Source organism: Saccopteryx bilineata, chromosome 5 (assembly GCF_036850765.1).
Source record: "Saccopteryx bilineata isolate mSacBil1 chromosome 5, mSacBil1_pri_phased_curated, whole genome shotgun sequence".
In the NCBI taxonomy this organism is placed as follows: domain Eukaryota; kingdom Metazoa; phylum Chordata; class Mammalia; order Chiroptera; family Emballonuridae; genus Saccopteryx; species Saccopteryx bilineata.
The window spans coordinates 148,749,273-148,763,135 of NC_089494.1; the positions used below are offsets into that span (position 1 = coordinate 148,749,273).

A 13,863-nucleotide genomic window follows, 5' to 3' on the forward strand; every position below is an offset into this window, starting at 1 on the left:
AATGACGCAGAAACAACTTTCCTGTTGTGACTACTGCTGGCAAGCAAGGCCATGGAGTGTTCGCTGGACCTGGTACATCCATTTCTATCTGTAAGCTTTAAGGGTCTCTAGAGGCTGCTGCAGCAGTTCCAGCGTTTCCTCTCAAGCTTTATAGTTGTGAGAGTGATGGGAGCCAGCAGCAGGCCATGGATCTCAGCTTCCTGCCAATGGGATTCCTCAGTGGCCTTAAAATAGAGCCCATTGTCGACCTCGTGACTTCTGTCCTCCAGCCCTTTCAGTGATCTTTCTGGCACCTACTCTCCTGCTATACAATACTCCCTTCCTGCTTGAAATACTCATTGTGCTTTCTTCACTGATGCCAGACAGAATGGGTTATAGTTCCCACTTCCAAGTTCTATGGGTCCTAAATAGCCACTTCATCTTGCAATTAAATGCTGAAACTTACAGCCTGGCATTGAGCAACTTACCAGAGTAAATTGCATTTTGCTGCCACCACATTACAAGAAAATCTGAGTTCTGGGTCTCGACAGGCCTGTGGGACTGACTTTTGACTCAGTTGAGCCTCTAGAACAGCGCTGTTGAAAAGAACCTTCCATGTGGGTGGAAATGTTCTGTATCTGTGCTGTGCACAAGAGCAGCCACAAGCCTCAGGTGACTACTATGCACTTGACTGCAGAGAGTACAACTGAGGAACAGAAATTGTAATGATTTTAATTAACTTAAAATGAAACAGCCACATGTGACTAGAAGCCACATACTGGACAGCACACAGGTAAAATCTATTAATATCTCCTGGGAATCTTTCCTGTGGGGGTTTGGGTCCGGTGTCCATGAATTCCAAGGAAGTCCCATCCAAGAACTGATTTGCTAGGTTCCATGAATCATCTGAAACTGCATCAAAAATTGTATACACAAGCAAGTGCATTTTTCTGAGTCTCCATAGTTTCCATTAGACTCTCAAAGGGGACTATCCCACCTCAAATGTAAAAAAAGTGTTTTGAGACTGGAGACCATGCTAGGATTGTCAGCATTCTTTTGTTTAACAAGATCATCTGGTCCAAAGTAGATTTCATATTCCAGGAGTCTATCTGAAAACAATGTAGGTCCTTTATCAAAATACTTTTTCATGTTCACCCTGGTGTTGACCCTCATCTCCATGTGACATGGAGCCCACAAGGGGCTCAGGCACAAGACTCCATTAACCATACTTATTATATTACTTCATTTATTCATTCACTTATTTGTTCATTTATCAAACAGTTGAGAGTCTACAAAGAACAGAAGATAAAGATGGCAAGAAGCAAGCTAATTCAGACTGCCAGGCCTGGGAGAAGCAGTGGAGTGCAGGCAAGGAACAGGTGGGACTGAACTGAGAAAAGGCTAGTTGGACATCTCTCTGGGAAGCAGTGAGACCCCCTCATGATTCTGCAAAGCGAGGTCACACATGCACCCGGGCTAACGGCTAGACATTTACCATCTAGAAAAGATGAATCAGAGCAATTTAGAGTAGAAAATGCCTGGGATCAGGGAAAAGGTAATGGCAAAACAATATGACGTGAAAGCCCATGTACCAAGAGTGAACGGCCTGCACCTTTCCGCCATCCCTCCTAACAACAGAGCTGGAGGCCGACGACACTGCTCATGGCAGGTGAAGAGGGGAGGCACGGCCCTGCAAGCCTGGCCTGGTCAGAGGACTGTCCTGCCAGGTGTGTGCTGTGTTCTAACCTGAAATGATGCCTAAACTAACAGCAAAGGGAGAAAAGAAAACCAGCAGAGATTCACGCATCAACGTCGACCTCACCATAGCTAAGAAGCTGAGAAAAAATACAGATGAGTAAAAAACTGGCACTGCACAATTCCAAAGAGTATACATTTCTTAAGAAGGACAAAGGAGAGAGCACATCTGTCTTTGAATTGTCACTGCATCCTGTGTTTGAATTTGTACACTGAAATTCTACATGAGCCCCTGTTTTGGTCCCAGTGGCTCTCACTTGTGGAAAACTGGGGCTGTGTTTGGATCGGGCCCTGCACATTGTGTACTTGTCAATGTAGAATGTGAAGTTCATGAGGAAAGATGCCACTCCTGAACTTAAAATGCTACTGTCAGAAGTGATACCTCCATCACACAGATTCACAGACTGGTTTATACACTATGTTTTACAAACTGGAAATGAAACAAACCCTACAGGACATTTTTCTCTCCCTACGTTCTAAGTGCAAAACTCACTGAGAATCCCCTATCTGTTTTCATCTGTAACAGCGCTCCCAATTTCAAAACCAGATTTTACTGCTCATGCTCTAAAAGCTCTACAAAGTTACCATAGTGGCAACAACTAAAAGAGCTAAATAATTTAGCAAAAATAAAGCATGCTAGTTGTGCTGGGAAGACAGTTCTGATAGGTTTGCTTGCTTGCACTTTGCATAATTCGTACATGAGCATGTGGCAGAGCCATGTTACGTGTAGTTTACATAATAAGGCCATGGGTTCTTTCACTCGGTGTTTTTTGTAGATCGCTTGCCCACCAACGCAAGGGGCCGCTTTGCTGTTCATTCGCCTGCTGCCATGAGAAGTAGTTTCCCCTGCCTGTTTGCTTGTCTGCTGTTGCGAGATTCTAATAAACAGAAATGGCCCAATGCTTTCTGGCTCTGAAGTTCCTTTACCATCTGACTGAATTCAATGTGATCCTGCCTGGCCTTGGCCACCAGCATTACATCTGGCGTAGTGGGCAGGATTTGGATCGGATTGGTATGGAGCCACTGACACCTTTGAAGAGTGGAATAGAGAAGTGGCTTTTCTTGAGAATGTGGTTCCCTGTGACTACCCTGTTGGGGGCCATTGGCTGGGTGTTTTGTACAGCCTGGTGAACAGAAACTGAAAGCTCTATGTGAGAGACTACTTGAATTCGAGAACTCCAGTGTGAGCTTGAGACTGAGTACCAACAGCAGCAAGAGCTGACACAGTTGATGGAGTCTGAGAGCTCCAGTTTGCCCTAGAAGCTGAACACTGGCAGTGCCAGTTGTTAGAGAAACAACAACGAGTTCAAGAGTTTCGTTTTCAGCTTCAGGCCCAGAGCCAGCAGCCACAAAAGCCAAAGCAGTCATTGAAGGCGTGCCGGCAAAGGGACCCTGAGTCAGTAGTAGCAGGCATTTCCATTCCTCTTCCTCTGAGGAAGAGGAGGTTTGGGCTGAAACTGCCATTGGCAGACTCAGGGCCCAGCCAACGTTCACCCAAAAGGTAAAAACGAAGCAGCCAAAAGTGCCTCAAGGGCAGGCACAACCCCCTCCACAAATACTTGAGCATTCTATTGTCTGGCCTACATCAGACAGAGTTGATGAAGTTGGGGGTGAAATTCAGGCAGAAACCCACCCAGTTCCTGGCAGCTTGGTTGCTGCTGTTGTGGGACACAGGGGATGGATGGCATCATGCTCTCTGGAGCAGAGATGGAGAAATTAGACACCATTACCACACTCTTCATTTAGGCAGCATCTTCAGAACTGCCATGACAATATATCTTATTAGTATGGGTGATGGCTGCCATTTGTACGGTCTGACAGAATGCTGGGGACTTGCCAGGGATAGTGAGTCAGTGGCAGTCATATACTGAGCTGTAGCAGGTCCTCTGAGAGTTAACTATGAAGAATGTTGCTTTCAACTGAGGTCCCATGAGCCAGATGAAGATGTGTTTATGGCAGGGATGAGGGACCTTATTCTCTGTAGCACCCCACCAGCCCTTTGTGGGTCACTGGTGGCTATCTTCAGCCCCTCTGTGGGTCATCCTATCAATGCTGTTACATAGATGGGGGCAGATTTGGGGGAGGTGGAGCCATAAAGCCATGCAGGCTGCTGCCCATGCTGCCCTCCCGACTAATACGAGAAACGGACCTGTAAACGTGACCCAAACACAGGTGTGGGGAGACTTGACTGTGTTCAGGGCAGATAAGAGGAAATTGGATGGCAAACCTAATAAAGTTGTTTGGAGCTTCGGTGGCAGCTTAAATCAGAACAGAGGTTCCAGCCATGGAAACAAATGGCCCCAGCAGCTGTCAAGAAATTGGCTGGTGTTTGCACTACATAGCTGCAAGACTATAGCAGCTAAAAAAAACTGTGAAGGTGGCACAGGCTTTGAGTATGTTTGACCCTGCCAGACCCTGTGACCTCTGAGGGGTTTGGATGTGGCTGTGGCAATGAACAGAGTGCTTGTGGATAGGTGCTGAGATGCGTTCTCAAAGAGCTGTGTGGTTAGTTTCCTGTAATGGACCTTTACCTCGGTGATTTGCACAGTCAGCCAGGCTGTCTATCGTGGATGGATCACTGAATGATATAATGAACTCTTGAAGCAGGGACTGCAACAAGAGGGGGACACCAGCTCCCTTGCTGGATGGACATGCCACTGTGGACAGTACTACAAAAGGCCCTGACTGGGGCAGGGGAGGCATCTGTGGAGGCCCTCCTGCACCATTCACCTGCTCCCATCCAGTTGCAGAGATGCACCAAGCACACTTTCTATAATGGACATAACCCTGGACTGTGCAGGGTCCCCACTTACGATGGATAGCCTGTTGACACCATAGGGTAGGGGGCTAGAGGTGGGTTTCCAGTTAACTCCCTGGGCAAGCGGCACCTGGCCATAGAAGGTGGAAGTGTGTTATCCATTGGGTGCTTGGGGAGATGTCATTGTTAAGGGCACCTTTGTAATTATTGTCATTTTTTTTGTAGAGCTTGTGCCTTTGTAATACAGTTGCTATAGTCTGTACTGTTTCTGTTTATGTAATACACCTCACTCCTCACACAGGGACCATCACGGAAGGTATCTTTCATGTAGATCGTGAGGCAAGCAACACTAAGGGGTGGAGTGTTGAGAAAACCGCTGTGTTAGGTTTGTTCACTTGCAACTTTACATGATTAGTGTGTGAGCTCATGCCAGAGCCATGTGTGTATAGCCTATGTAAGATTATGGGTACTTTTACTCAGGGCTGTTTGGCGGTTCACTTGCCCATCCTTGAGAGTGACCATTTTCCTAATCATTGGCCTGCTGCCATGGGAAGAGGTATTTCCCTGCCTGTCTGCTCATCCACCTTTGCTACAATCTAACAAACGGGAATGGCCCGTGGCTCTCTGGCTTCACAGTTCCTCTACTGCCTGCTCAAATCCCATGTGAACCTGCCTGGCCTCAACCACCAGTACTACAAGTCATCACATCTTTTATGATATAAAATGCATATTTTTCCTTAGCCAAAAGACTAAAATATTTAAGACTCAGGAATATGGAGCTATCACATCTTTTTTAAATGAAAAATCATATCAATAATAATGAGGATAAGAGAAACCAAGAAGGCAATGCATTACGACACTGTGAGGGAGAACAGAATGCCTATAAGAAAATGATCTGAAATGCATGGGAAGTGACTTGGATTGTAAAGATGAAGACACGGTCATTTGAACCAGTGTGTGTGATTGCAATGCAGGAGGCATTAAAAATGAATGCAATTTCTGTTATATAAATAATCTCATAATTGTACATGATTGCCTAGAGCTGAATATTACCATAAGAGAAAGCATGACAATGTACTTCCCAAAACACAAAGCCTCACCACCATGAATTGCCCTTGCTCACTATCAGTGGCTGCTAATAGCTTGAGATTCGTTCCAAATATGCACCTAAAATAATGTGATACTCATCTCATATATTTTATTCATTGCTCGCCCTTCAACATCAGCTCCTTTATACATACTTAAAGAACTATTTGACTTCAAGAAAGGTGAAATATTAAATAAAAATCACCATTTTAATGACCTAAAAGTAGTCAATTAGTGATGTGTTGAAAATACTTCAAATCAATTTAATGCACAAATATAACAGATAAAGTGTTATGAAGTACTTTATAAATTTAAAGTGTCAAATAAATGGTGTATAATCAGAATCACCATCATCATAAAAATATTCTAACAGCCACAAAGTGACCATAGTGAATCTCTAACATTTTTTCCCCAGGACTGAGGAAAGAAAACACTATATACACTATATACATAAAACTGAAATAATGAGAAACAAGCACCAGTAAGCATGCTATTATATCAAACAGCAAATGTTCACTAAGGGCCCAAAACAAAACAAACAAGCAAACAAACAAAAATGTAAGCCAGTTCAAGGAGACTGAGTGGAATTTTACTTTATTCAATGAAACAAATACATAATTTTGACCAATAATTCCAGTTAGATAATATTAAACAGATTGTTTAAATTTTTTCTTTAAATGTGTAAGTTCTGGAAAAATGAGCAATGCACTTTCTGACCCGCTTTCTAATGTTAGCTGTCAGTGCGGAAGAAAGAAGGCACTGTGGAGCGGGAGCAGAAGAGCTGCCGCGCCCTGGCCTGGCCTTCTCAGCTGTAAACCCAGAAAAAAGAAGGCGCTCTGGAGCGGGAGCAGAAGAGCTGCCGCGCCCTGGCCTGGCCTTCTCGGCTGTAAACCCAGAAACTTACACTCAAAGAAAAACAGCAGCAAGGAGAAAAATGCTGTCAAAATGGCAAACATACACTAAAGTTACTGATCATTCTTTTAAGAACTGGGAAGCTGTGGGGTCTACTGAATTAAGCAACAAAGAAGATGTCAAGAGCAATGAAATTGAACTCCAGGCCTATCTTAATAACTTTGCTGGTTTCTCCATCTATAAAACTCAGGACACTCTTAACTGCTATCTGCATTAGGCAACTAACAGCTGTAAAGCATTCTGGAAGTACAAACTACTAAATAAATTATGACTGCCAAAGAATTTTAACCAGAATGTGCTAAATAATAATGATGGCACATAGGCTGTGAACTTTAGCATTTTTGTTTTCAGAGTAATAATGCAAATAAGATGCCAGTCTTGTACTATGGCTTAGCACAGTATTAGGTAGCATGTTCAATTAAGGGATTCAAAATCACCCACGAACTCCTATTTTTCCAGCAGCAGTTGAGTCAACTTCACGTGGAGTAATGAAAATAAGGTCACGTTCTGTTCCTGTAGCAGCAGAATTATCACTATTGTGCATGTGTCTACCTTTTAGCTAATTCTAATTAAAGGTCATTCTACTTGAAACTCCAAATTCTCAAAAAGTTGATTACTTTTTGAGAATTTCCTCATTTCAAATCAGAAATCCTAAACTATGGTAATGCTTTAAACCATTTTTGGGGAATTAATGACACATATGACATTCAGCTAAAATCACATCTCTCTAACCTTCCCACTCTCTTGAACTCTAATATTGATGAGTTTGTAGGCCTATCTAAAAACTTTCAATGCTGCCTGACCTGTGGAGGCGCAGTGGAGAAGGCATCACCCTAGAATGCTGAGGTTGCTGGTACAAAACCCTGGGCTTGCCCGGCCAAGGCACATACAGGAGGCAACTACTGTGATTGGATGCTTCCCACTCCTTTCCCCCCACTTTTCTCTCTCTTTCTCTCTCTCTCTCTCCTCTCTCTGTAAAGTCAATAAAAAATATATTTAAAAGAATAAAAATTGTCAATGCTTTTTAGATCTGCTTACTGATGAAATAAGGACAAAGCTATTAGCAGCAATTCTATAATCTTCCAAATTCTTTATTCCAATAGTAGTATGAAGATGTTATAAGATTTAAAATATAGACCAGAAAAGATAACATAATTTCACTATTCATATCTAGTCTTATTGTTTTTTCCATAGACACCTGAAATAATTGAGTGCTATGAAACTGAAAAACAAACAAAACCCAAAGTATTGTAAGTCACAGAAAGATGGGAAAATCTTAGGAATAAAATTCATTTCAATTCTTTCTCACTGAAAACATATAGTCTTTTACCTAAATCTGAAATCTAATCAAGGTTCTGCTTACAAAGTACACTGTTTTGTGAATTATCTGTACAATTATAAATAAAATGTAGCTATAAAGAACAATTTAAACACTATTAAACAAACAAGCATAAATCCTGTTTATTATACAAATGTAGGCAAAAGTAAGTTTACAGTTCTGAGTATGCAATATACAGAGTTTATTCTTGTATTATTATTTATTGTATTTTTTATTTGTATTAAAACTGTAAACCTACTTTTGGCCAACCTTGTATATCTAGGGAGAAAGTCATCTCCAGCTACATACTATGTAAAGAAAAAAATTAAACATTTATACAAAGAAACCAAAGTAAAGGGTATTATTCACTTTAAAATATACAATTCTATCCTCATATTAAACAAGACCTCAAATACCAGTTTTAGTGACTTACATTAATTTAATTTTGACATTAGCTTTTACAATCATAGTTATGGGGGAAAAAAAGACACTGTGTTCCTAACATAATTATCATTCCAGCATCTCAATTAATGAAACTATTAAATTAAAATGAGAGCCTCTGTACAAATGTGTCTTTGATTCATTTCACTTATTTCAGAACACTGAATAATTTAAGATCTGCTTAAATAAAAGGAACACAAAAAGGGCACTTCTGAGAAGTGCTGGAGTCTTCTGCACTCTGCCATTTCTGGATGGACCCTAAATTCTCCAGAATGAGTATAAACTGTGCATACCTTCCAGGTGAAGCCACATCAACCTCCCCTTCACCCTCACGACAGAGGCCACACAGAGTTCTCCTGGATTCCTGGGGTTTACAGCTTCAAGCTTCATGTTTTTTGTGAAACCCCGACTGAATGATGTCTGAAAGAGAGAACTGACACTGAGCCAGTAGATACCACAGCAAGATAGCGTGCAGCAACAGAGCTGGCCAGCTGACACAGCAGAAATGCACACATAGGCATACATGCACACACAGACCTTATTTATAAAACAAATGCCTGTTCACATGTTTGTCTTTCCCTCCACTCATGAGTAAATAACCATGCGTTTTTCATTTGTATCCCAGAAATTAGAACTCAGCTTGGCACATAGGTGGTGCTTGTAGGAGCAGAATGAGTGAGAGGATGGATAAGTTTCCTTTCCAGTCTCATATGCACTCTTATTCCTACCGAAACACTGAGCCAAAAATCATTTCTTCTACTTCTCTACGTTCCTCACCAACAGCAGACCGGGGCCTATTTGAGGGTGTTAGGGGAGAGAGATTGACTTTCCACCTGGGACCATCTTCCTGAAGAACATCCTTTAGCATTTCTTTTGGTGCAGGTGTGCTAGTGATGAATTCCCAGGGTTGTCCTCTATCTGAAATTATTTTTATTTGGCTTTTCTGCTTTTTTGCTTATTTTTATACTTTCTAAGTTCCCATTGTTAAAATTTACATATAGGAAAATTCACTCTTTTTGGCACACTGTTCTATGAGAGTAGGGCTGTTAGATGAATGTAGACAGTTATACGACCATAACCACAATGAAGATACTCAACAGCCCCTTCACCTCCAAAGCACTGGCCTTATGGTAAACAATTCTTCCCAGGCTTCCAATTCCTGGACCACTGAAAAATGTTTTCTGTTCTTAAAATTCCACCTTTTCCATTATGTCATACACACTGAATCATATGCTACGTAGCCTTTGAGTCTGGCTTCTTTCACTAAGCAAAATGCATTTGAGCTTCATCTATGCTGCACGAATCAGCAGCTCATTCTGTTTTACTGCTGAGTAGTTTATATATATATACATATACAGGATTACTGTATCATATGGTAAATGTATGTTTCTAAAAACTGCCGAATATATCCTTTTGCATGCCCACGAGCAGTGTATCAAGTTCCAGTTGCTAAACATCCTCATCAAATAATTATTATCAGTTTTGCAAATTTTAGCCATTCTTATAAATAAGTCTAGTAGCATCTCATTGTGGTTTTAACTTGCATTTTCCTTATGACTAATGATGTTGAGGAGTATTTTTGCATAAGTTTGTCATTAGTATTTCTTCCTTGGTGAAGTGTCTACTTTTACCTTCATTCTTAAATTTTATTTCTACTATATATAGAATGTTTTTTTTTCTTTCAGCCTTCTAAAGAAGTTGGTTCACTGTCTTTTGGCCTCCATTGTTTCTAATGAGAAGTTTGTTATTATTCAACCTTATTCCTCTATTTGAGACATACCATTTTTCTCTGGACACTTCCAAGATTTTTCTTTCTATGTTTGGTTATCAGCAATTTGACTAAGTTGGGTCTCTTTGTAATCATGCTGCTTGGGATTCACAGGAATTCCTAAACCTGTAGATTAAGATCTTTCAGCTACTTGGTTTAATTTGGGATCATTATTTGTTCGTATATTTTTTCCTTCCACACTGTCTGTGTCCACTTCTTCTGAGTCTCCAGTTACACATGAGATTGTCCCTCAGATATCCAAGTTTCTCTTCATCTTCTTCTTAATACCCTGCCAATCTTTTATCTTTGTTCTTCAGATAAAATATTTTTTATCTTCAATTTTATAAACTCAGTCTTCTTTTATCTCTATTCTGCTATTAGCCCTTCCAATGAATTTGTTTCAGATATTGTATTAGTCAGTTTTAAAACCTCTCTTTTTCAAACTTCTACTTCAGATCTGATAGTTCCTATCTTTCATTCATTATGAGAATGTTTTCCTTTATATCATGCTTCTAAAATTTTAGAATATGTCAAAATCACTTGGAAAGCTTTTTAAAAACATAGATTATTGGGATTTATCTCAAACTTTGTGATTCAATTTATTTGAAGTGAGGCCAAATAATTTGTATTTCCAACAACTTCCCAGGGGATGCTGAAGGAGTTGGTCTTAGGCCCACATTTTCCACAACTAAGCTTAGTTATAATAGGGTCTTTAAAACACTTGTCTGTTACCAGCATCTGGTTATATTGGGTTTGGTCTCTGCTGATTATCTTTCTATTGAAAGTGAATCAGATTTACCTATTTCTTCATGTGATGAGCAACTTTGGTTTAAAATCTGGATGTTTTTAATGTTATGTCATAGAAACTCTGGATTGTGTTATATTCCTCCTGAGTGTTGATTTGTCTATTTTAGCAAACAATTCACTTGGCTGGACTCAAACTATACACTTTTGTCTCTTGAGAAGCAGCTCAAATCTCAGGTCAGTTTTTTCATCATTTACTACTAGGAGTCTGCCTGGCAAATACATGGTTCAGGGATCAAAGATTTATGCAATGTTTATACACAAAATTTGTGGTTCCTCCTCCTAGCTCTCCCCTGTCTGTAACTCCTCACTTTCCAGTAGCTATGGTGGCTGAAATTCTGTAATCAGGTTCATCAGACAAAAAAGATTATAAATTTTATATTACTGCTTTAGTCATCCCATATGCTGTCAACTATGGCTGATATGAGATCACTCAACTAAAGATTTTGGGATGATCATACCCTGGTCTTCCTTTCTCCTAAACATCTGTTCCCTCCAGAATCTCTCTGCTTTTGGTCATTCTCCACATCCTTCTGGCAGCTGTTTGTATTCTGTCCAGTGTTTAGTTGCAATCAGACATTGCAATACTATATATATATTTTGAAATATATAAATAAACTGAGATAAACAAGTTCCTATAAGTAATAGATTGCATTTCTTTGTTACTCATGGAAGGAAAGAAAAGTAATTCACATTTACATGTCTTTTTATAAATGAAAGTTTATCTTTAGGTAAACAGAGTAAAATTACCCAATGTATTTTAAGAAACCAATTTGTTCCTTTCCTTTGTGTTTCTTTGGATATAAGAATTAAAGCTACTCATTTTCCTTCAAGTCATCCTAACTTATCCATGCATATTATGTACTGAGCTTCTTTCTAATACAACTCAACAGACTGCCTGAAAAGCCTCTTAAGTTAAAAAGGCATTTTATACTACTTAATAAGAGGAAGCTACAACCACATAACCTATTTTAGTTTCAACTCACTGCTTAAGGGTAATTTATAAAGAATCAATGGCAAAACCGTTACCTGTGAGTTTATTTTACTAAGCATTTGGCTGTGTCAATCCATTTCAGAACTGCCTATGACTGTTAAATATCCTCAGGAAAATGTCTCTCATGCATCCACTTCCAAAGTACCTCTACTCTGATATACATTAAATATGTGATTAAAAAATGAATTCATAATAATCATCCCATTAAAGAGTACTGAAGCAAGCTAATAAAATTCAGCAAAGTACCAATAATGCAATGCATATGTCAACAGGCCAATAATAATCCTGTCAATTAAATAAACAAAGATCAAGAAGCAAAAGGGGTATATTTGTAACAAGTACATCCCTAATGAATATGCCAGTGTATTTACTAGAACAGACTTAATTTGGGTAGCTAAATCCTAAAAGCTCAGAGGCCGTCTGGGGATGTGGTTACTTGCTCCACTATTAAAATCCATTTGGACAACAGCTGACCAAACGGGAGCAAAAGACAGATTAAAAAGAAGCCTTGGTGGAACTATGCTGTCACAGAAGAAATGACTCCTTAAATCCAGAGCTAGGGAGATGTGAGGATTTTCTTTCCAAAACTAAAGAATCAAGGAAGGAATTTTGTTCTTGTCAGGTAGAAAGCACAAGGTAAAGGGGTTTGGGGAGGTGATGAAGTGTTTCATGATCCCAAATGAAAGGCCACAAAGCCAGTAGATTTGTCACGAGTGACGTCAACATGGTAAAAAGTTCAATAAGACAGCACTGGACTTCATAGGTCTTGAGTGCTAACTGGCTGCTGCCCTCATGGCATGGGCACAGCTGTCCCTCATACCACCTAGGCATGCACCATACAGTTCTTTCAAAGCTACAGAAGAACTTCCTTTGCCATCCAAGTAGAAAGTTCATTGAATCATTTACAAAGCTTTGACTTCCACTCTGCCACCAATTTGCTTCTGTATTTAGGAGTACAAGGTAACTCAGTAATCAATCTAGTTCATTTTCCAAAATCTGTTTTGGATTTGTGCTCAGTATTGAGGTTCTTTCTATTAGGTCAACCCTTTCCTCCTCTCAGTTCTCATTGTCTGTTACCCTGTAGAAAACGTTATAGGTGGAGTCGTAGTGCATCAGCAATAGCAGGAGCCATCTAGAAAACAAGTCTTTGGTCTGGAAATGCTTTGTGCTGTATTATCTGCTGTCCCCAAGAAAGAGAACTCTGTCTTTCTTCTTAGCATAAGAAATTAACTTTTGACCTGTGGCGGCGCAGTGGATAAAGCACCGACCTGGAAACACTGAGGTTGCCAGTTCGAAACCCTGGACCTGCCTGGTCAAGACACATATGGGAGCTGATGCTTCCTGCTCCCCCCCCTTCTCTCTCTCTCTCTCTCCCTCTCTCTCTCCTCTCTAAAATGAATAAATAAATAAAAATATTAAAAATAAAAGAAGAGAAATGAACTTTCATCAATAAATGCATGTTTAATACACCAGGCTATACATTTTTGCCTCATTCTTGACTCAGAGATAACAATCTATGTCCTTTCTCATAGTTCCTAGGGTTGATGAAGTTTAAATGAATAATTTATGAACTACTTAATATAACCACTAAGCAAGTACATACATGTACAAACACACACACCCACATGCATTGCTATTTTATTTGTCAAAAAATTTCTATTACTCTTCCAGTTAAGTTCTAATTAAACAAGATAGAGGTTTAAAGCAAGCAAAGCAAAATACAAAATTGTTGGACTAGCATCCTACTAAAAGAATCCAAGACAAAATATTTAAGATCATATTTTGAGAATATTCCTCGGGTGCAGAGAATCTCCTCTTGATGGGCTTATCGGTACTACACTCCATAGCAGACACGTATCTACTAGTGGCACAGGTGGCTAGCTGACCATCAAAGTTTATCCTCCTCTTCCACAGTATGGAACCATGGCTGGGAACAGTAACCCAGCCAGGGCGCATCCCAGCCTCACTCATGACCTGGTATAGCAGAGCGACTGGTTCGCATCCATGGAAAGTGGCAGGGTAGTACGTGTCAGTATCAGCTACAGTGC

The 13,863-nt window shown here is 40.2% G+C and overlaps 1 protein-coding gene across 8 annotated transcripts in view; it reads right to left on the reverse strand.

Annotated features, from left to right (window-relative positions):
* Nucleotides 1-13,863, reverse strand: part of SFMBT2 (Scm like with four mbt domains 2) — a 251,723-nt gene that overhangs the window by 63,225 nt on the left and 174,635 nt on the right. For all 8 annotated transcript variants that reach the window (XM_066279374.1, XM_066279376.1, XM_066279375.1 and 5 more), the window contains one exon: nucleotides 8,543-8,669. In XM_066279374.1, the coding sequence (XP_066135471.1) occupies nucleotides 8,543-8,669 (127 nt within the window). The remainder of the gene's footprint in view (nucleotides 1-8,542; nucleotides 8,670-13,863) is intronic.